Source organism: Psammomys obesus, unplaced genomic scaffold (assembly GCF_907164565.1).
Source record: "Psammomys obesus unplaced genomic scaffold, mPsaObe1.curated_primary_1811, whole genome shotgun sequence".
NCBI lineage: Eukaryota > Metazoa > Chordata > Mammalia > Rodentia > Muridae > Psammomys > Psammomys obesus.
In genome coordinates, this window is record NW_026592666.1 from 2,983,906 (window position 1) to 3,008,771 (window position 24,866).

At 42.4% G+C, this 24,866-nt stretch overlaps 1 protein-coding gene across 4 annotated transcripts in view; it reads right to left on the reverse strand.

The window, feature by feature from the left end:
• Nucleotides 1-4,998, reverse strand: part of App (amyloid beta precursor protein) — a 231,916-nt gene extending 226,918 nt beyond the window's left edge. For 3 of the 4 annotated variants that reach the window (XM_055614811.1, XM_055614809.1, XM_055614808.1), the window contains exon 1: nucleotides 4,769-4,998. In XM_055614811.1, coding sequence (XP_055470786.1) covers nucleotides 4,769-4,825 — 57 coding nt within the window. In that variant the 5' untranslated portion in view covers nucleotides 4,826-4,998. The remainder of the gene's footprint in view (nucleotides 1-4,768) is intronic. The other variant, XM_055614810.1, reaches the window with a different exon arrangement.
• Nucleotides 4,999-24,866: the final 19,868 nt, after the last annotated feature.

The window sequence follows — 24,866 nt, forward strand, 5'->3', positions numbered from 1 at the left end:
TATTTTTTTCATAATAAAGAGTTGTTTCTCTCAAAAACAATCCATGTTAAACTAAGGAAAGGACAATGAGGCTATGCAAAATTCCTCCTTCTGGAATGCCTCCATTTGCAAACTGGGTCTGAAATATCATACATGTGATTGCTTATACTTGCTGCTCATTCAGGGATCATGCTCATTCCCTCACCTTAGCCTTGCCAGCTTGCCATACTCTCTTTCCCACCCACTCATGAGGTAGGATTAGGGTTGTAAGATGTAGCTGTAAGGTTACAGCATCCAGGACCACACACTTGTAAAAGACAGCATTTACCTGCACTCCGTGATTTACATGTAGGATAGCACTATGAAAAGGAAAAGAGGTCACAGTTGTGTAAACAAAGCAAGGCCCTAAACCAGGTAAGGGCTTGGAAGCTGAGAACACTGGCTGCTGGCCAGGCCCTCACGAACGCAGGTGTGTGCTCTGGGAGGCAAGTCTCCTACAAGACCACAAGGCCATCGAACCCAGGGAGGGGGTGTGACTGCAGTCCTGGCTATAGGGGTAATGTCAAGACACAAAAGCTTTGAGAGAAGATGAGCACGATAGAAACCAGACCTGAGCCTTCCTCTCTTCTTCTCCCTGTTTACTGTACAGCCTAGCCTCTATGGCATCACTTGGCCCCTTTGTTTTCAGCACAGCTTGATGAATTCTGAATGTGGTTCAAATTGGTCCATCTGTAACTGGCCTCAAAATCCCAATTTCTATTTTTAAATTGCCCACAGTATTTTTCCCCCTTAAAGCCAATGTCCAGGCCTTGCTCCCAAGAATTTCTTTTTGATGTAATAGGTAGAACTCTGGAAATATTCTTGAGCTTTTGTTTATTTATTTATCTCCAGGATTCCTTAGGATGGGGATGCAGTTCAGTGGTAGAGCACTTGCCCACTATGCTTAACTCTCCATATCTGATACCACCACCACACACACAAAAAGAAAACAGAAGAAGAAACCATCATGACTCTGATGTGCAACTAGGATGAGAACTCATGATTAACAGCACCTTGTACCTTACAGAAGCACTCTGAAAAACTGATTCTCCCTTCCCTCTGTATCGCTGAGCCATGAACCTCCTTTTCATCACTTACTCCCCTGGTTAAGATGGTGCCAGAGATACCTCCTGTCTGCTTTCAGCCCTGACCTCCACCCAGCTCCAGAGTCCTGCCTGCACCTGTGACAATGTCTGTTTATTTTCTGTCTCCAAGAAGGTAAAGATGGTTTGGATATATGTAAAGGTATTCAGAGCTGCGGGACAAGATTTGGCCCAAAAATAAAATAATAAAATTTTCCCTAATGAATAGATGAGGAGATGAATCAAATTGAATTCCACACTTGTTTGTTCTTTCATTATGTAAAACCTTTTCTGTGCATGGCTCGAAAGCAAGTGCAGAGAACACTGATAAGACAAAGGCCCTGCTTGTACACTCTTGCTGTTTGTGTGTGAACACACAGAGTTCATGCAAATAGTTAACCTTCAACCTCCAGACCCGAGACACAAACTTGGCTGGAAACTTAGAACCAGGAAATATCTAGGATTATCTAATCTTATTAACCCTTACTCTTTTATCCTGTAACACTTTTTCAGTACACCACTATTGGTGCTTTGTTTTTTCTTAATATGTACTTTTCTTTTTTTGTACATAACATTCTTATTTTATAATTATGTGCATGTTTCATTCCCACTACATACTTCTGTACCAGTGACGGGGTGAGTTCTAAAGTATATGCAGTCAAATAAACATTACATTCTGGAAGCTTGATGTTTAAAGTATATCTGTGCAGGTCCATCTTGACATAAAAGGCAGAGATTATAAAAGAAGTACATTAATGAGAGATGCCTTGTAAATCCCAAGGCAACGTTTTTGTAGAAATAACATATACTATTTTATTTAGCATCTTTTTTTTTTTTTCAGTTCTATATGTAGGATGACTGATAATCTTCATTAACATACAGATACAGGAAATTAGTGTGTCACACACAGTACACTAAAAACAGGGACCCTATGACAGTAACAGTGCACCTTAACCATAAAGGTATGAAATTAACCTTTTCTAATTTAGTTTTGAGATCTTGTATATACTTTTCATTTCCTCAGTTCCATCTTTTAACGGCCGGCCCTGCAGTACTAAGGGTCTTCCAAGTGTCACAGGGAACAAGAAAGAAGTGTTTTTATAGCCTGCCAGTTATCATGGCTTCCCACGGACAACCCGTGGCTCCTGATGGATCACCACCAAAATCTCAGCTTCTCTGTTCCATGGCTTCTACCTTCACAGCAGCGCTAGTCAGCAGCAGCAGCGGCAGCAGCAGCAGCAGGTTTCCAGACAGTGAAGAAACCCCCACCACCAAAGCAAGTTGAAAGCTATCAGCTCTACACAAGCAAACGGGAATGTGAGTCCCCCACAGTTTGTTACATGGTTGCCTCTGTTCAGCATACCAGGAAAAGAATGTCAAACCAGGTAATGACCATTCCCTGGAAGATGAGGCCCCATCATCCTTACCCTCATTCATCTGACTCTTTGCAAAGCCACCTGCAGCAGACCTCTTTTCTGTGATTTGCAAAAGGCAACTGACTCCTAATCCCGTGGCTTCAGTGGACAGAGCTCCTCAATCTCTGTCGGCCTCATTAGCGTGATTTACCTTTCTTTCCAATGCTACTAATATGAGTCTCACATCCACCCTTTAAAGGTGACGATAATCACAGGCTAATCTCCAAATGTTTGGCAGAAAAACGATATGCAATTGCAGAAGCCAAAATAATAATAAATCCAGTTCATCCTGGCCCACATCCTGACTCTCTTTATACAAATTACCATTTAAAAAATGCTCAAGAAAAATATTTGAGTTTTGACAGGAGCTCCAAAAATTAAAGTTACGCTTTTAATTCTTAGCCGCGTTTTTATATAGTAAGACAATGACAATTTGAAAGACTGAATGATTATACAACTAAAATTTTAGGTCATCAGAGAAATCATAATTTCCTTGATTAAACGGCTTTTAAAAAAATAGAACACTAAATTCTTCAGGCTCTTAAAAGACCTGTTTTAACCAGTCAGAGGTGATTTACGGATTCCGAAGCTACTTGTGGGGAAAAAAAAAAAAAAAAAAAAAAAAAAAAAATCAGAAGGGGAAAAAGTTCAATGACCTTGTAAATTAAGGACTAAGAACTAACTAACTAAAAACCCATACTAGTGTGATAGCCTGGACAGCCCCCACGGAATTACAGAAAAACACTAGTCCGGAAATTGCTTTTTTTTTTTTTTTTTTTTTTTTTTTTGAAAATTACTGTGAGGTACTGAAAAAAGAAAGGGGATGATGGGGAAGGGATAATACAAATGCTTAGATGATGAAAAGGGAGCAAGCTAGGCAAAATAAAACCAGCTGCCACGCAAACAACTTCTAGGCATCTTTGGATAAAAAGGAAAACAACCCTTTTGCTGAATGCTGGAAGAGTTGGATGAATGGAGAAGACTTGTTATACACCTAGTGGTGGGTGGATTTCACAGGCTGCAGCCTCCACACAGCTTTTCTTTGCTGCACTGCAGAGGCGCCATCTTCTCAGTCTTAATCTTCACTCTATTCAATCCTTTTATCTGCACCCTTTTAAATAAGGACCCTGAGGACACTCCCCAGCATCCTGGGCCCCCCAGGGTGACTAAGCTAGAGTCCCCAGAACCGCCTCAGAGGAGGCCGCACCTTAATCAGGCAAACGCCTCCTTTGATGTACAGGAGCCCCAGCCTCCCCACCACCAGGCACTGCCCTTTCCAGACGCATGCCTCACTCTGGGCTCTCTCTCTCTCTCTCTCTCTGCGAGGACTTTGCAGCCCCGCACAGGATTGGCACTAGGCGGTGGTGATGCGGGGGTGGGAGACCGCGAGGCCCCACCAACGCACCCCAGGTCCTCGGGGGCAGACGCGCAGCAAGGAGAAGGGAGCCGCGGTGGCGCACAAACTACCAGGGCTCCGCCACCGCGTCCTGGACGGCGAGGGCGGGGTGTCGCGGCTTTTGTTCCCGGGGACCTTCCCAGTCTCAGGGAGAAGCTGGAGGTGCGACTTAAGAACCCAGGACGTCCAGGCTGAGGGACGGTGCGGGGTGGCTGCAGCTCTCCGATCCCTCCCATCACTTGCAACTTGCACAAAAGGGGGACACGGAAAAGCACAAAGTTTGCCTGAGGAAGGCGGTGCGCGACCCCGCGCCGCTCCGGAGAGGGTCGCTGCGCAGGCAGCCGCCGCCCGCGGCCGCCAGCTTCGAGGGAGGACGAACGGGGGTGGGAAGGGAAGGTGAGCCGGGCGCTGCCCAGGCTCCAGAGCTGCCCCCATTCCAACCAGGACCCCAGGGAAGGGGAAGGGCGGCGATTTCCTCGCGGGGCACTGAATCCGGAGACGCTGCGCTTTCGCTTTTCCACATGTGCCCCCTTCCCCCACGGACTGGGTGTCTCTCGCATCCCCGAGACACGTTCTCGAGGCAGGGAGGAGTCAGGGTCTGCGCTCAGGCACGTCCCCCTCGGCCTCCGGGCTGGCGGAGATGGGGAGCCCTGCGCCTCACCCGCTCCCTCTCCGCCGGTCGGGCAGCGTCCCCGGCAGGGCAGGGCCAGGGACGCGGATGCGCAGGGCGCCCGCAGGCGGGGGCGGCGAGGATGCCCAGGACGGTACCCGTCTCCAGACTCAAGCTCCGCGGTGCGGAGGATCGTGTCCTCCCGGCGCCCGCCTCCCCAGGCTCTTTCCCAAGGCGCGGCACCCACCTCCAGAGCCCGAACCGTCCAGGCGGCCAGCATGAGCAGCGCCAAGCTGGGCACCATCGTGATCCTGTGTGGGGCACCGAGCGCTCTGGGTGCGAGTAGACGATCCGCCGCGCCCTGGCTGTCTCCGCGTCGCCGCCGACTCCGGTGGCCCGCGCGCTCGCTCCGCTCCCAAGTGCTCTCGCCTCCCGCCGCCGAGGAAACTGACAGAGCCGAAGCGTGGCGGCGGGGCTCGCAGCCGGGGGAGTCAGCTGATCCCGCCCACCCGGCTGGCCACCCGAGAGAGACCCCTAGCGGAGCCCGGGCGAGCTGCGCCCGAGCGCAGCGGGAGGCGCCCGGCCGGGAGGCGCCCACAGGTGCGGCGTCCTGGGCACCCGCGCGGCTGTGGAACCCGCGCCCCCAGTGGGCTCTGGGAACCAAAGGGAGGAACGATCTGGGTCAGGGAGAGGGACCCGCAGGAAGGTGAATCCTAGGACGTTTGGGTTCCAGGAACGTCGGGAGCGCTCTCAGTTCGTCCTCATGAGCTTGAGTCACCGACCCCGCAGGCCTCTCCGGAATGTGGTTGAGGAGCTACTGATGCGACCCATGCTTTTTTTTTTTTTTTTTTTTTTTTTTTTATCTGCAGTTGGTTTTCTCTGGAGAGGTGGAGCGAGGCTGAGAACATTAGCAAACGAAATAGGATTTCTTTGCAAGAGAGCAGCCTCCACCCCACAGCAACCTGGAATTTTTGTTCTTAGAATGACCAGAGAACAGCACGGGGCCTAGGACACAGGACGACCCATCACCCTTTTTCTTTGTGTTTGGAGTTGGGGCGGGAGGCGTTTGTTAAATTGTTGCTGCATTTTTGTTTGATTTGGGCAATTTCAGAGAAGGAGACGCGTATCTGGAATTGGAGGAGGCAGGAAGGTGAAATCTAAGATGGAGAAGAGATCAAAGTTGAGCTGGAAATGGTCTTCAGAGATGGCTCTTGTTCCACCTCCATCACCAAGGACTTCGTCCTGGAACTCTGCTCTCCCCCCAACCCCCATCTGCCCTAAGTCCTAGAAACAAACCTCTAAAGCCATTTCCTCCCAAACACAAACTACCCAGTGCTAGCATGGCCTGGAACCATCCAGATATGCTCCCCACCCCTCCCAACCTTATTTGGCGCCAGACCCCAAGCGAATGGCCTGTTCTAGGCAGGGATGAAAGGTAATACCTTGTGAGTTTCTGCTTTTAAGGCCACCGTTTCCCTCACCTCATGTGCTTGCTTGCCGGTTAGTGTTTAATAATTTGACCTGAGCTGTCTGTGGTCGTCTGGGAAAGGGAAAGGAAGTTGAGAAAAATGCCTCTATTAGATTCATCTGAAGGCAAATCTTTGGAGGCGTGTTTTTGATTATTGTTTGATGTGGGAGACTGACCCTGACAGGCCGTCCTGGGTTGTATAACAAAGCAGGCTGAACAAGCCATGAGGGACACACCAGTAAGCAGCTTCTGCCAGGGCTGCTGCCTCAGTTCCTGCTTCCGATCCTGCCGTGCGTTCCTGCTCTGACTTTCCTTCTCGATGGACTGGGAGCACAATGTGTGCGCTAAAAATAAATAAACAAACAGACAAACAAACAAAACTAAAAATAAACCTGTTGTAGAACTGCTTTTGGTCATGGTTTTGTTGCTTGTTTTTTGTTTTTTTAAACTCTCTACAATAGAAAGCAAACTAGAGCACCTGCTCTTTCACAGATAGTGACAGGAATCCCTTCTAGTGTGGCAGTAGGGCGTGTCTCCAGCTTCCCTTTCTGAGAAGTCAGCATTGATCTACCAGCATGCCTAAATCTGTCCAACTCTACAAGTACGTCTCTCTCTCTCTCTCTTTTGTTGATTTTGGTCCTGAATATCCTTTGAATGTCCTCAACAAATAACAACAAATATTCGCTATGCAACATTTGCTTTTATTATTTATGGTATTCATTTACTACGAAAGCCGAGGAAAGGATAGGGAGACAGCTGAGTCAACAAAGTACTTGTTGTACAAACATGAGGACCTGAGTTCCATCCCTGGAAGCCACATAAGAATGTCAGCCATGCTTAGCATCTGCTTAGAAGGTAGAGACAGATTCTTGGGCAAGGCAAGCCAGGAAAGAGACCCTGCCTATAATAATGACAATAACAATAATAATGGTGGACAGAGTCTGAAAAACATCATCTAAGCACGACTCCCAGCATACACACACACACATACTTACACATTCAAACATACACACACACACACACACACACACACACACACACACACACACACAAATCCAAGGAAGCAAGGAGAGCAGAGCCTGGGACTGTGGCTTACCACGAGAGTAACTGGTTACTCAGTAAGGGAAAGCTCACCCCTCAGCAGCCTTTTCTTGGCATCTGAAAGTTGGGAAAGGAAAGCTGGAGGGCTGACAACTCTGAGAACATGAAGGTGACACAAAGCTGGACCCACAGGAAAAAAAATCCCAATAAGAAACAAAACAGTGGCGCTCTCCACATCACACTCCCTCCCAAACATACTTCTCCATGGTCTTCATCATCATCATCATCATCATCATCACATGTTTGCATAAACAAGGAAGGCACCTTAACACCTCGGAGGTGGGGAGAGAGCAGATCCAGCTCCAAACTTTGTGAGATCTTACTGAAAAATGAAAGCTTGAGACCTTTTGTCCAAAACTAAACATTCTTAAGACGGTGACAGTGGGACATTAGACTGAGCTCTTCTGGACACAGAGCACAATTTGTAGGCCATGGGAAAGAGGCAGGGATTTGTTTTTAAAAGAGGTGGGCAAGTATCCACCATTCTTAGCGGAAATGATCAACTCCTGATTGTGCCAAAAAGAACTTCCCTATTTTTTATTTAGAATGTTAAAGTTGTGCTTTTATTTTATTTGTGTGTATGTGTCTGCATGTTCCTGTGTGTGTGCCCACAAGTGTGAGTGTGCTCACTAAGGTCGGAAGAGGGAGTCAGATGTAATTCCAGGAGCTAGAACTATAGACTGTTGTGAGACGCCTGACATGGGTGTTAGGAACCCTTTAGGTCTTCTACAAGAGTAGGAAGTGCTCTTAACCAACTTGAGAATGTGCATGCGCGTGTGTGTGTGTGTGTGTGTTTACAAGGAAGCACAGCACACACGAGGAGGTAAGAGGACACCTTTAGCAGTCTCTTCTCTCCTTTCAGCTTAAGGCAGGGTCTCTATTGCTGTTTCCACACTGCTGTGTCCTCTAGACGATCAGGCTGAGCTCTTCTAGGTGATCTTCTGTCACCTTCTTTCATTTCATTTTTAGGAATGCTGCTACGATTATAGATGTGTGCCTCTGCATCTCACTTTCTTACGTGCGTGGATTCTGGGAATTGCTAAAGTTGTCAGACTTGCAAGACAGACACTTTTACCTGATGAGCAATCCGTCTGACCTAATCCCCTACCTTCTCCTGTTTCATCACCACTCAGAGATTCTGGTGATTTTTCTTTCTTTCTTTTTTCTTTCTTTTCTCCTTTCTTTCTTTTCTTTTCTTCTTTTCTTTCTTTCCTTCTTTTCTTTCTTTCTTCTTTCTTTCTTTCTTTCTTAACATCTTAGCACTTCCCCTGCTCTACTGTAATGTCACTTTCTGCCCTGACTGAGTGTCTTCCCAAGACCATGCACAGGAAGCACAGCAACATTCACAGCAAGCATAGAATCCTTAAGGAAGGGCTCGACGTAGTGGTGAATGTCTTTAATCCCAACAGAGGCAGACAGGGCTACACAATGAGACCCTGTCTCAGACAAACAAAGAATCTTCAGGAAAGAAGCCAACCAACTTGGGCTATTCCTCTTCTTTCTCTTTTTCTTTCTTTCCTTTCTTTTTTCTTTCTTTTTTGTTCTTTTGCTTTCTCTTTCTCTCTTCCTTCCAATCACACCTCTTTCTTCCTTCCCTTCTTATTTTTTTCTCTTGAAATAAGTTTTCTGTATAGCCCAAGTTTGTCTTGAACTTAATATTCTCTGGCTTCAGGGCTCCTGAACACTGAGGTTATAGGAGTTGTCATCATGCCATATTCGGGTTGTTGTTTTGACTGACTCTTTGCTAAATATCTAGATTGTTTGGTCACTCTAGACTTCCACAGGTATTAAGGTAGTCATAGTCTTAAGGAGATGCTCCAGTGTGGTCTTAGCTGGGCCTTATCTGTGATGGTAGGAGTTTCCTATGCTGCTTAGAAACTGCCTTCCTTTCTAGAACCCCACACCAATTACTATGTTTAGATCAGAAGTCCATCCTAAGTTGCACTACTGCTCATCTCTTTGGACCTTCTCTCACACAGAAATGTGTTATTAATGTCTTTACAATATCTACAGAAGTCTCAACTATGCCAAACTTTGGGCAGAGTGCAGGGAATCTTATGAAAGAAGGGGGAGATAGACCTAGAGAGGACAGGAACTCCACAAGGAGAGCAACAGAACCAAAAAACCTCGGCTTAGCGGTCAATATGAAAACCATTCAATATTTTCAAAACAAAATCTTTTCTCTCCTCTGATGACATAGTTTTTGCATAGTGTTTTTCCCCTTTTCCTCTTTTAAATGTACAGAGGAATGTTTTTAATGAATAATTGACAATAAATGTATCTACATTTAAATCTACTTATCTAATATATCTTTGTATCTACAAGGGAAGTGACATTTTACTTACCTTTTCTTCCTTACTCATTTTTTTATAGGTCTTCATTGGTGCATCTATAAATCATTCATTTATATATAGTATAATATTCTGCTATCATTACACAAACCTGGAGGTAGACTTCAGGTCAGATAAATCATACAGTACAAATAGCCTTAGGTACTTCTTTACTAACTCTATGGAGCCACAAGATCAAATCTTTAGCCAGAGAAATGATGCTGAACTCAGAGCTGTTACAAAAACTGGTGTGGTATTCCATTGTGTAAAAATACCACAATTTCTGTATCCATTCCTCCGTTGATGGACATCTGGGTTGTTTCCAAGTTCTGGCTATTACAAATAAAGCTGCTACGAACATGGTTGAACAAATGTCCTTGTTGTGTACTTGAGCAAATTTTGGGTATATACCTAGGAGTGGTATCAAAAAGGAGGAAATCATGAAATTTGCAGGCAAGTGGTGGGATCTAGAAAAGATCATTCTGAGTGAAGTATCCCAGAAGGAGAAAGACAAACTTGGTATATACTCGCTTATATAGACCTACAAGACATGATAAACATAATGAAATCTACACACCTAAAGAAGATAATCAAGAAAGTGGACACAGGCGAAGGTGATTAATCCTCATTTAGAAAGACAAATGGGATGTGCCTTGAACTTATGACAGGAGTCTACCACAAAAGGCATCTGAAAGACTCTACCTAGCAGTGTTTCAAAGCAGACACTAAGACTCATAACCAAACCCTCGGCAGAGTGCAGGGAATCATATGAAAGAAGGGAAGTTAGTATGATATGGAAAGGATAGGAGCTCTACAAGGACCAAATATATCTGGGCACAGGGTCTTTTCTGAGACTGAAACTCAACCAAGGACCATCTATGGATATAACCTAGAACTTCTGCTCGGATGTGGCCTGTGGTAGCTCAGTAACCAAGTAGTTTTCCAAAGTAAGGGGGACACGGACTATTTCTAACAGGATCTCAAGGGCAGGCTGTTTGACACCTCCCCCCAGGGGAGGAGCAGTCTGTTAGGCCACAGAGGAGGACTTTGCAGCCAGCCCTGAAGATACCTGATAAAACAGGGACAGATGAAAGGGGAGGAGGTCCTCCCCTATCAGGGGACTTGGAAAGGGGCAGGGAGGAGACCAGGGAGGGAGTGTGGGGTTGGGGAGGGAATGAGGGAGCGGGATACAGCTGGGACACGGAGTTAAGAAAATGTAACTAAAAAGAAAAAATAAAATAAAATAAAAAAAAAAAATAAAAAAAAATAAAAAGGAAAAAAAAAAAATAAAAAAAACAAAAACTGGTGTGAAAGAACATGTCTCTGTTTCACAAAATGAAAACAACAAAAGAGAAGGAAACAGTCTGTTTAAAAAACAGTTAAGTATCAGGAACATGTAATAGGGCTACATGGGCATTCCCGGTATTTTCTTCCTTGAAGAACTTTGGATGCCTGGGCAACGATGTTTTGAGAAAGCCTGACCACTACTTATTAGCTTTGGAAAGAGTTGTGGAACTTGCTAGAGTCTCGTTTCTGCAAATTGCCTCCCTTGAGTTGGTGTGGTGGTGGCGGGTCTTACTATGGAACCCAGTGCTTTTATTGGAAGCACAGCAACTCATGATGACTTTGTGTGCATTTTGCCAGAGGCTGCCACTTAGCAGAGTGGATCCCTGCTCAATCGTCCATAGGTGGATTCCTGAGTAATACTTTGATAATAAAACTCACAAACTGGTAAGTGAACATTTTTTTTTAATGTAATGAAGAGCCCACTCAAACTTACCATTCTCCTATTCTCGATTATAATTCAGCATATTCTTGAGTTGAGAAAAGGGAAGGGAGTTGTAGTTGGTATGGTAAGAATTAAGCAAAAACCCTGGCCCCTCCCAAAGGCATGTGGCCAGTATGTAAAAGACACGCATCCCATTTGCAGATGTCACCACCGGGCTTGGGAAGGCTTTGTGCCATGGATACTGAAAGGATTAAAATGGGCTTGTCCTATAGAATGTCCTCCGACATGTGCTTAGAGAAAGCCACACCCACGGTCAGCTGCAGAGAGTCACAGGTCTCACTAGGAATTGCTGGCATCTGGAACCATTGTAATCACTCAACACTGTGACGTATATTGAAGCTAAATGAGCGTTAAACTCCAAGGTAGCCAGACCTGCGCATGAATTACACCCAAGACTTACTCATTATGTATTCTCTTTAACGGACAAGAGAAGGAGTAGAAACACTGATGAAGAACTAAACAGAAAAGTGTTTCCTACCCCTGAGGTGGACACGCTTTGGGTATCTAGGAACATATCATGTATCTAGAAATAGCATCCTGGATAGCAAAACAAACACAAACAAAAGCATCAGATTCATATTCATTGGGTATACAACTTTGTCCCAAAGCAAACAGACAATTCTATCTGTCACTCGACATTTTCTGTCTCATGTGTGATTAATTCCAGTTAAAGTAAATGTAGCTGTGAAAATGGAAAGTTGAGTTATCAATTGAAATATCAATTGTGGCTTTTTATACTTGACACTGTGGGTAGAATTAAAAAAAAGAGAAAGAAAAGGGGTGAATTTGGGTGGGAGGGGAAGTGGGAAGAATCTGGGATGAGTTGGTAGAAGGGAAAGCTTAATGAAAATATATCGTATGAAAAAAAAATCTATTTTCAAAAAAAAAGAAAGGGAAAAGTGCTTAAATCCAAAACAAAACCCATATTCACTCCTTTTACAGATGTGTTTATATGAAAAATATGTGGAAAGAGGAAAAAAGAGGTTAAAAAATGCATCAGTAATCATATGGTGCAAAGTATTTGTGTCTAGGTGGATTAGTGAGAAGGAAATCACAGTTCCAGCCTGGAGCACTGGGAAGGGTGAATCAGGAATGGCAGGAGGAGGAGCCAGCTAAATGCAGCAGAGGGTTCAAGTAGCAGAGGAAACAGGTGAGGTGGCTAGAGGGAGACTAGTGACAGAAGGTGCGGAGAAACTGGGAGGAATGAAGGGAGGGGAAACTATAATCAAGATATACTGTACGAGAAAAAAAATCTACATCTAATAAAATAGGGGGTAAAAAGAAAAGAAAGTTATAAATGGAATTACCAAGGAAGGTGAGCAGTGTATGAACATGGAGATATAGCTTCAGGCATTGTCCAGTATAACTGTTGCTCCCCAACACTGGACTGAGAGCTGTTCAGAAGAAGCCAGCAATATGATGCCACAAATAAGCAGGTATGTGTTATGTTTACGTATAAAAACCCAGTAGGCACTTGGAGACTTCACTAGCTTTTTAGAAGTGAACCTTAAATATCTCTGTGTATCCTGGCATTAAAGGGACACAGAGTCAACAGAATGCAAACATATGTACATACATACATACATACATACACCTTCCTGAACATATATATATATATATATATATATATATATATATATATATATATATATATATGAATTTGTTACTGTGCCTTTAAATAATGCAATCCAAGAAATCCCACAGTCAGTCTTCTGAAAACTGGAGAATCTGGTAAAGCTAGTGTATAATCCTAAGTCTGTTGGCCTGAGAGCTGGCATGGTCACTGATTAAGTCCTAAGTCTGAAGGCTTAAGAAAAGGAAGAAACCAGAGCTCTGATGTCCAGGGACAGGAGGAGGTAAAAGCTCAAGAAGAGAGCCCATGTGGACTCTTCCTGGAGTCCTTGGTCCATTTCCACTTAGCGGTTTAAACAGGTCTGGTCATGCTGCTGAGGAAGGGCATTCTTCACCTGACCTACTGGTAAATGGCAATGTGGATTGCTTTCACAAACACTCTTCCAGACAAACCCCAGAATAATGTTTTACCACTCTCTGGGCATCTCCCTACACAGTCACATGAACACAGTAAATTAACTATGATACCCTGTAAAAGAATATAAGAGTAAACTAGTTACATTCCCATATCAAGGCTATTTTTCTAATGTACAAATGAATTAGAGAAGAAATTTTGTTAAATTTATTTTTTTAAGTTTTCCTACAAGTATATCTTATAAGTTCAACATATTTTTCCCAGAATCCCTCTATAATCCCTTTTCTCCCCTACACATACTATGAGTTCTCTTTGCCCCTAGAATTTTTTTACTACTATTTCCACATCATATATTCATACATAAATATTATTTTTCAGCACAATTTCCAAATTGTGTACAATGGAACTCAAGTTATCAAGAATATTCATAGGTATCCAGCACATGCTTGAAGGATTCTGTAACTGCATGTTTGAGAAATAATTCATTAAAATTACACTTCTATCTTGCTTTGAGGATGCCCACAGCCATTTAAAGTGCTAAGGTGCACTTTGACCTTTAAAGAAGGTAGCTGTAGTTTGAAGCTCTTCTTGTCTCTTGGTTCTTGCTTTTGTTTGCTATATCAGGCCCTAGGATTAGGTAACTGTGGTCTGGGGGCTTTCTAATTAGATTCTTGGTTTTGCTTCTTACAGAAATCAATGTTTATAGGCAGTTTTCCAAACAGGTTATTTAAACTGAAAGGTGTTTCAATGCATGACTCTGAAAACAAAATTAATGAAAGAAATTGTAGAAATATTAAGGAGGCAGTCATTTTAAAGTAGGGCATAGCATGCCATAAAAAGTGTTTCAGAATTTACCGTCAGAGTAAAAATATGTTTTCTGCAGAAGATACTGGTTTAGAGTCTTCTGAATATTTATGATATAAGCATTCAAGTGTACGATCAGCTTCTTCTTAATTTGGGGAAGAAATGGGACAGAATCCAAGCCACGTTTGAGACAGCATCTTTTTAAATTTTTATCTAAGAAAAGGAGAAAGTATTGCCACATTTACAAAGAAACACCTCAGTATAAGACTTCGATCCACAGTGTTGCTTCTAGTCATCCACGGCGAAGCCCTCCGGGAGTTGCCAGGACTCTTAGGAAAATTGCTGGGGAGACCAAGGGAAGAGGATGAGAGGAGACTGCTGTGGGGTTAATTTTGAGAGGCACTATTGCCAAGTCTTCATCAAGTATCCATGGAGAACAAGGGTCTTGTTTTTCCCTGTGAGTTGTTATTGAAATCTTCATTTACTACTAATTGTGTTAAGGAACTCTGTCAGCCCTCACTACTGTAGAAAAAAGGGGGGGGGTATAAGGAAATAATAAGGAAATTAGGAAGCCAAGTCTGAGAAAGCAATACTGTTATTTCTATCTTCTGAGTATCTGTGAAAACTGATTCTGTTATCTAAACTTCGAAAGCAAAGGCACCAACCCCCACCTTGCTCTATGGGGTCTGGAAAATCTGGAAAGGATACTGACAGCAGACCCATGTCTTCTCTCAGAGGAAGAGATAGTTAGCTTGAAATAACGGGGGGGGGGAAGGGTGATACACAAACTCTGGGTTTCAGATCATTCTAGAGTCCCACCGTATATCTCGGCTAAAATGTCAAATACTTACTTTTTAGCCTGTACCAGAAAACACACCTCAGATTTGCTTACATTCAATATATTACTTTGTTCTCCAGTATATGGGAACAGCTGTTTGTTTTTTTTTAAATCTGACCCAAACCGCTAAACAACTTCCAAAGTTATGAACAAGGTGTGCTTAGAAAAGGGCCAAATAATATATACAAAATGTGCTGAAGTCACTCAAATTTCATACAGTTCCCCTGGTTTCAGTTACTTAACACCCAGAAGACAACCTAGGATATTAAAACAATGGTAATGAAGCAGCTCAGGCAAACACAGAGGTGTGCCTTCACCCACAGGCTTCCTTGGTTTTGGAATTCTTCCTCAGCGATAATCACTCGGTGTAAAATTTTCTCTCATGAACCAAAACACACCACAGTAAAAGTGCTTTACAGCTCCTTCGGGACTGCGGAGCAGTGGGTATCAGGTGTCACAATAACAGTCTCTGAATAAATTAAGAGTTCTGTCTTGAGTTTTCAAGCTTGGAGCCCTCTTATCTTTTACACACTTGAAGAGAAGAAGTTGGGCACCTGGCCCAAACAACTCTTTCCTCCTTCCTGAACTCCTGTGATAAGGAAGCGTTTGTTTCAATGTAATTCTCCTTCAACATGAAGCTACAGAATACCTCCTCTCTCACTTCTTCCAAATTCTATAGCTGAGTTTTTAAAACAGCAAAATGCACACACGCACACATACACACACGCCCAGGCACATGCACGCACATAGCATGCACACACACCTTATTTGGTTCCCAGGAGTTGAAAAGTATCTAGAATTAGAATTATTTAAAACTGAAGAGGTTGGACTGTCATCCTGGCCAATGTTTTGGTTGGATGAGGACTTGTCCATTTAATGTATACCAGAGTAACTTGTCTGAAACTATGACTATTAGAAAGGTTTGACCCCAGTCTTAAGAGCTTCTCAACCTTATTTGTTCCTGTGGTGCTCCCATAATGAAGATGTCACCACAACAGTGGAATACCAGAGTTAGCCACAGTTTATGGAATACACTTCATGGCGACATTTTTCCTTATGCAAAGTCAGGCTATCATTTTGGTATTTGGGAGTTGGAACTCTCTTCAGAAATCATCTGCAAGATCTTCCACAAAGGTTGGTAGATAGATGCCTCTGCCATGTGTTTCAGGCAGTTGTCTGACTGCTAATTGCTTGTTTTATATTATCTGGAGCCAGCCTCCGAAAGCTGGAATCTCCTGTTTTTAAACTGAGACACATGTTACCTTCTTTTCATTTTTATTCTAAGAGTCAGTGCTGCCACTCCAAGTAATGTCCAATGCAAACTGACTTTATTTCCATCTGCAAAACAACACTTCCCAAGCGTTAAGACAGTCATCCAATATGCCTTCCGTCTTGGTTTAACTTTGTAGTGAAAGCTTTAGCAAATTAAAGGCCAGATAATATATGTTCTTGGAAGCAATTTTAAGTACTCTGAGCAGAACGAGAGCCAATAGACTTGTCTTTCAGATGATGGGCATAATTGAGATAACATTTTGAAGGGATGGATGCAGTTTCTGTACTGAAAGTGTTCCATATGAAGCAAAAAGAGAAGACAGGGACCAAAAAGAGAAGACAGGGACCAACTGTTGTTGGGAAGTACTGAAAAGTACTTTAGAGCCCAGAATATTGTATGATTACTTACTTGGAATTGTTATGTGAGTGAAAAACCAAAGGGCTAAGAGCATCCCAAGGCTTTAACCATGGGTGACTGGAGGATGTGAGCTGTCAGTCACCAAGATGGGAAAAGCCACAAGAATAACAGTCTTTAATGGGGATGACAAAAAGTTTAGTTTGGGCATCCTAACTTTATGATGCTTACTCGTCTTTGGGTTCAGGATTCTTACTGTATAAATGTAGACTTCCAGGCATGATCAGGGCAAAGGCATAGACAGCTCTGAGAAAGATTCCTTAGTGTGCAGTGGGGACAAAAAGACAATTTGGAACTGATCTCTAGTACTTGGGACTGAGCTCTAGTACTTGAAGTTTTGAGGTTGTTATGATGGCAGAAATGAAAGAGAAGGAAGCAAAGAATGAGTCACACACATGAAAAAAAGGAAAGCATAATTTTCACGAAGCTGAATCTAAGACCTGTTTTATTAGGGGAGAATTATTACCAGGCTACATGTTACAGATACATAAAATAATATAAGGACTTTATTAGATTAAGTGATAGAGTGGTCCCTGCCAACACTGACAAAGCAGGTTTATGGAATGACATGCACCAAAGTCTGGTTAAGACTGGGTTCAGAGGAACGAGGTGAAAGAACCTGGGTCATCAGTTACAGAAAGATCCCTTTGAGTTTTTCTGCTTTAAACAAGTCTAAGAAGCTACATGCTGCCTAGAGGGAAACAAGAAAGGGTTATAATTTTAAATAGTGAATGTTACTATATAAAAAATCTGCAGAGGGAGAAATTTACACCAAATGGCACTTAAAGAAAACACTGATTTTGTTTTCCAGATTTCATACCTAAGCACGCAAATACATGTGTTCCTACACGCATGCACACACTCAAAGAATATAGAGCAAACAACCAAAAAGTGGAAAGCATAGAACCTTACTTTTGATAGATCATAAGTACCCTAAGGTGCAAAGAAGGGGATTCAGGAATTTTTGAAGGATGGAAGATGGTGTAAGTTCAGTCTTCAAGACTGATGTATGATGCATGATGAGCTGGGAATTTGGGGCTTCTTGAGTAACAAATGCAAATTGATAATTGTCAAGCTTGTCTAAATCAGCTTGATCAACAGAAATACACAATACAAACCACACAGATAATTCTTAACTTTGTAAAAAAAAATTGTTTTGTGTGTGTAAAAGTCGTCCTGCATATGTGTATATGCCCTATGTATATTTCTGGTACCCAGGGAGCCCAGAATGGGGCATTGGATCCCCTCAGCCAGCAATTATATATGGTTGTAAGCTAACATGTGGGTTCTGGGAATTGAACGTTGGTCCTCTAGAAGAGCAGCTAGTGTTCTTAATCTCCAAGCCATCTCTTCAATGTCCAATTTTCAATGTTTTAATAGAATTCACTGAAAAAAAGATATAAGCAAAAAAGTTTAATAATAATTTTTTTGTTATTTATACAGAAAGAGAACATTTCCACATGCAATGTTATTAATATTAAACTATTAAACTTATGAGTATTAAACTAACAAGATAGTTGGCATCTTTCTAAACATGCTTAGTCTTTCCAAGTTTGGTGTGCATTTTTCTTTGCTCAACATCAGCTTAGAAGAGAGAAATTTCAAAGGCTCAGTAGTCATGTGTGCAGTGAACAGGGCATGTCCAAGGGTAGGAGAGAAGCTGTAAGTTCCATGATTTCTGTGTAGCATTCTTCTCAGAACACAAACCTCCTGTGATATGGTCAATCTTTAATCAGCCAGGTATGATTATATGATTATGTTCTTATCTTACCCCCATCCAGCTTATCCAAAGAAATATCATGAGAGTCTTAGTCACACGGTCTGCTAAAGTCCAAAGCTGCGGTGTCAGCACCATTGATCTAAAAGAGGTTAATCTAGCATGCATTTCCTTGGTGAATCTGCCAGCTTCAGCTTCCAAAGGTCCTTATTTCTCTCTCTCTCTCTCTCTCTCTCTCTCTCTCTGTGTGTGTGTGTGTGTGTGTGTGTGTGTGTGTTTATGTCAATGGTTTAATAGTAAAGTCTATACACTTAAGGTTATTTGTAAGGAGGTGATATTTTTATTGTTGGTTATAGGTGAAATAATTAACTTTTGCAGGACAAGGGAAGCTGGGAATGATAAATAATGCTTGCCATAGAGTGGCAAGGACTAGATCTGTATTTGAGGACTAGATCTAAAACTAGGATGTAGAATATTGTAAGCAAGAAAGATCTTGCATCTCATAGAGAATACCATGACAAGGAATTAGGCAATCTTCTATTAGAATGACTTCAAATAAAGTTGCCAAAAGAGATTGGATGGAGGATAAATGTCTCCATAAAAGCACATTAAAGAGGACCCAGGAAGAAGTATATCAGAAGGAAGAAACAGAAAAGAGACCCAGATTTCACAGGGAAAAACCAGAACTCAGTTCTGAAATGATTTATTTGCTCTGCACTCCTCCAGTGTCTATGTGTCCATCCTTAAAAGTGGTGTAAAACCAATCTGGTATTTTTGATAACATGGGGAAGTGAATATACCTTCAGAAGGAAGATAGTATTGGTAGGATAGAGCTGATAACTAGAAAGTAAAAACCTGAAGTCTAGGTCTTTTACAAAAGAAACTGACCTGTGTGCTATTGCTTGCTCAGCTGGAATAAGATTTCAAAGGTATTTCTTCCAACAGACAGCTTGACTAGCCCCAGAGCCCAGGGGTCGCCCAGATTGTTCAGGCAGCTGGTTCTGCGGGCTTCTCACATCCCTGTTCCCTGTTGGAGAGTGCCATACTAAATTGGCTGGTTTGTCTCTATGACATTCCACACTCTCTTTATCCATTCTCTATCTGGTTTTTATGCATTCCTTTCTAGCACACTGGTCTTTGAGGGCATAAATTGTGAACAGAGCGAACACACTAGAAATCAGACCCATAAGCAATAAACCTGGGTCTGTAAAGTCCCCACATGGTGACACTTCTCTGATTGGCAAAGCTCCTTTCCTCTTCTATAACATGAGAATAATGTAGTCTGCTTTGTGGAGCTGTTAGTAAGCTTAGTGGTGACATCTGCTAAGTGCTTGGCACCTAGTGGCAGCCAGTAAAGACTAGCTCAGCATTGGAACCATGGACACGGATAGAAAAGGAGGTTTTATCTGGTTCAGTTGTTTATGACTTGCAACAACGATGAAGAATTCAGAGTGAGATAATTTAAGTAAATTGGAGTGCATCTATGTGAGCTTAGAAATGAGGGCCCAAAGTGGGACATCGTTGTCAATACATCATCAGGACATACTGTCACTGACATCCTGGGAGGATGCTGATGAGCAGCCGTTATTCTGAGGTGTTTCACAAGCCTCTTTCCATCTCTTTATGTCTCCTCCCGTCATCTCTCACACACAGCTTGAGTAAGATATAATTCACATGCTGAACAGTTGACTCATTTGAAGTGTACAGCTCAGTGTTGGTCAGTGTAATCACAGACATGCTGTAACTCATCAGCATTGTCACATTCAGAGAATTTTCATAGCCCAATAGTCACTTTCTCTCTCCCCACCCCCAACTCCTAAGTAACTACCAATCTACTTTCTATCTATGCACATGCCACTTTCTGGACATTCTACACACATGGAATCATACAATGTATGGTCTTTTGAGATGGCTTCTGTCACTCAGCATGTTTTCAGGGTTCATCCATGTTATAGCATCCTATCCATTTACTATGCCCAAATATGTATGATTCCATGGTATATGTTTACCATATATACATGTATTATAACCCATTATATTTGTCCATTCCTTATTTTATAAACATTTGGTTGTTTCTTTCATTTATTATAAACAATGCTGCTATAAGTATTTGCTTGTAAGTTTTTGTGCAGAGTTTTAAACAAACAGCTTTCTCTCTCTCTCTCTCTCCCTCTCTTACACACACACACACACACACACACACACACACACACACCTGGGAGTAGAACCACAAGCTATCAGGCTTTTCTTGATCTTCCTATCATTGGAAAGAACGAGCATTAGTAATTCTAGGCTGTTTCCCTTAAACAATCTCCGGTGAGAATGCTGTCTGGGAGATGTTTATTCACTGTTACAAGTAACTGAGAACTTGCTGCATATGAGATACTATTCCAGGTATCTAGCAGTGTTGGGAGCATGCTAGGTCCCATCTTTTGGTATAGGTGGAGCCTGATGACACCATAACTACTTTCCTTTTGCAGCAGATACAATTTCAGGCAACGTTGTAAGTGAATATGTTAATAATGAGATGTTCTCATGTTGGGATCCCGTGTTGGGATTGCTACATATATTTCTAACAATAGTCATAAATGGAGATGAAAAAAGGTGGGGTGGAGCCAGGAGACTTTCTTGTTATGGGAAAAGTGCAAGCAGAGGCATGGCCTCTATAAGCCATAGCATTGCTCAAGTAGTTTAGAGTTACTGGGTCATAAAACCAAGATAAGAAGGTGAAATATATCTGATTAATATATGACCCGTCAGTGGGAAATAATGATTAAAAGAAGAAAAATTATTCCATGATTTATAACTGTCCATTAGATAGCTGTGTGGTGTCAGGTGAGCCATTAACCTCTCTGTGCTCCATTTATCATCAACTGTTGAATGGGAATTAAGTATCACAGACAGCTCCTTTCCAAAGGTGTGTGTAAAGCATGTAAACCTGAATCTGAAGAACTTCCTAACACTGTACCAAAATATAGCCAAGTCTTGAGCAGATTAAACTACACATGGTGATGGAGATAATGAATTCACATTAAACACTGAAGTGAAGAATTTATCTATTTACTTATTTTAAGAAAGAAAGCAGAAGGATTGCAAACAGGCTGTAAACTTGACTGGGCAATGTCAACCCACTCATGCCTCAGCCTGAAGAAGAACATCTCCAAACCCCACGTTCAAGTCTGCACATATCCTTCCTCAACTCCACCCACTGTTGACTCACAGAAAGGGCACACCTTTTGTCTAACCTCAACCCCTCCCTGATGGCTCTTTCGGAATTTTCCCTGTGATCTGGAGCTGGTGACCATTCACAACACTCTGAAACTGTGTGGCTACACAGGAGTCTGCATTTCCTCACTCATAGTGTGGTACTATGTACCCATGTATATCTGACTATGCCCGGGTCTTTGAGATGACAGTAGATGCACTGTGAGTGGTGACATCATCTTTTCTCCCTAGATGTACGCTGTCATCCTATGATGCTATTGTGGTCCTTGCACAAAAGTGCCCATCCTTCTTTTTGATCTGCTTTAATTGCCTGTAGCACATAGAAGCTGAAACTAAGCAAGTAGGAGCATGATACTCCAAGCTGCACAAACCTTAATGACTTGGTTTGTTTGGGTTTGTTTTGTTGTGGTACTTGAGACCAGACTTGTGGGCTGCTTCAGGATAGGGAAGTTCTCTACCACAGAACTGGATCCCCAATCCATGACACCCCCTTTAGTTGGGCCTGTTCCATCCTCTAGAGCCTTTTCTTACTCTGTGTGAAAGTGACTCAGCGGCAAGGAAGAAGGGAGGCTGCCTACACCCCTGTCCCTACATGAAAAGTGCAGCCAGACAAGTGTGTGAGATGGAGAGGCAGGTTTCGTTTTTCTTCTCGACCCTTTCATCCACTTGCAGAACTTTTTTGTGTCTTTACCAGTCATCCCCCTGAAAGAAAATGTATCTTCTAGAAGAATCAGTGGTGGCCTCTGTAAGATACTAACTATAGAATGAAAACAGAGAACAGGTTTAATTAAGTAACTGAAAATCTAGATACCCACGTTACTCGAGAAATAGATATCCTCTATGGCAGTATTGCTGGAGGCCATTGCTGAAGCCAGATCATGGGCATGAATGAAGAGTGACCTACCTCTGTGCTGGTCAGTCTGCAGCTGATATAAGTAGTAAGGAAATTGCTTAAACTGTCATCAGTTACGATTTAAAAAAAAGCAAAAACAAAACCTGAACATTGCAAAATCCACTGAAACATGCTGAGTGACTATCTCCTGAGATGCAACCTCCAGAATTGAACTTAAAGGATGACACTGTATTTGGAATTTAAGTTATTACGAGGACTAGTTAGGTCCTCTGCCTCTGTTTTCATCTCTTTATGGTTCTTTGCTTGTCAGTTTTGGGTTACTAAAGTAATGCAGTTACGTAAACATATGTAGTTAACTGTCTACATATATTAATTCTCTATATTCATTCTAACTAAAACAGCATATTATTTACTTGTTTCATTGCTGTAATAAAATAGCCTGACAAGAACACCCTGAGGAAGGAATTGCTTATCTTTGCTTATGTTCACAGAGAAGACAGGCCATAATGGTGAGGAAGGGATGGTGGCAGGAGCAGGAGGTGGCTGGCCACACTGCATCCAGTCAGGAAGCAGAATGCTGAATGCTCGACTTACTATCCCTTTTTTCATTCAGTGGGAACCCCCTACTCATGATTAACGCTCCTTATGTTAGGATGTGCCTTCCTGCCTCATTCATCTATTGAGATATCCCCAGAAATTTGTTTCTATGGTGATTCTGAATCCTGTCAGGTTGACAACTAAGAGAAATGATCATAACCACTAAAACTAGGTTAGTAATAATTATGAAGCTTTATCTTTCTTCAGGTAAAATAAACATAGCAAGCCGTGCCACTTACTTCCCAGGTGCACTGAGTACAACTTTCAACAAGTCCCTGGTTACCCTATCCACTTGAGATCTGTTCTCCACAGAAAGGGCCACCTCATGTTTCTCCCTCTACCAAGGCTAGCACCCAGCCAATTGACTGATTAGTGGGACATCTTTCTCTTCTTTTCCTCAACTCTGGACAATTTTTGTGGTGTCATTCCCTCTAAATCTTTCTGTGGAAGCTGAAAGTACATCTTTCCCAGCCCTCTGCTATCTCCCTTAGCAGTGAAACCCTGCCTCAATAAATAACTGGCTTGAGAACCGACAAAACCACTGGGCGTGGTGGCATAGCCATTGTGCCAGCATGTAGGAGGTTCAGGCAAGAAGAGCCTGGGCAGTTTGCATTCAACCCGAGCAACATATTGTGATTCTGTTTCAGGGAGGAGTGGAGGATGGAGGCCCGGCATCTAGAATGTTCCACCTAAGCATATTGGAAAATAGCCATGCTTTTCTGTCTTAGACCATTCTTTGATGCTATAACAAAATGCTTGAGAATGAGTGATCTGTAATGAAGAGAAATTTACTAACTTGATTCTGGAGGTTGAGAAATCTGAGAGTATGAAGTTGGCTTTTCTGCTTCATCGTCCCATAGCAAAAGGGAAAGGGCAAGAGAGGTCAAACAATCTCCTTCAGTATTAACCCATTCTTAGAAAAATATTAACCCCCTACTCACCTCCTAACAGAGCTACCTTAATGGCAATTAAATTCAAAGGTGAGTTTTGCTTAAAACATTTGAATCATAGCAGTCTCAAGGGTAAATATTGAAAAAGAAAATAAGTTCAGCTTATATAAGCCACTTTCAGAGAGTGCATTCACTTATAAAATAGCAAATGATGTGTGTTTAAATGCATGAAAACACTTGAAAATGTTGACAGAAGTGAAAAATCATGAAAAATGGATACAATTATCTCAATTCAAGTAAAGGATCACGGGAAGCAGAGGTGAGCCAAAGGTGTCAGTTGCCACAGACAAATGCGTATGTCCACGAACTTGTATAAATGGTTGTGGCCTTGTCAGCTACATCCTACTTGACATTTACAGAAAGGCGGGTGATAATAGGATTGATGAATTCATTAGCATTGGGAATTATGCAAAAGCTGAATCTTTAACACATTTTATTAAGTGTGAACTAAGAATCTGCTGGCTTGGAGAGGACAGATTTCAAATGTTTAAAACTGGAAAGGGAAATTAAAACAACTCAGTTTTGCCCTATCAATCACAGGTGGAAGGCACATCTCCTGGGTCAGGTTGTACTTATGTGGCAGGAGGGCCAGAGATTATGTAAGTCCAGAGAAGCCTGGAACTGGAGGCTGAGCACAGAATGAAAATGCCTGGCGCTGAGTCACACATTGGACAAAGAGTTCTGCTCTGACTTCTCGAAATGAAAAGACGAGACTTTTGAAATGGATCTTCATTCATTTATTGATTCAACCAGTATGTAGAGAGTGCTTCTTCTGTGCTGAGTCCGCTCTGTTGCTGTGGTGACAGACATGGAATGACAGAAGTGGATCACAAACCAATTCAGCTGCGTTGTATTGCTTCAGGTTGTATTTCTGGGCTTCTTGCAAATCACTTCTTGAATTATTTGGCTCTTTCCACATTTTATATGTTTTCTTGTTTTTGCTTTAGTTTCTTGGAGACAAGGTCATATCACATAGCCCTGGTTGACAGGGAGCTTGCT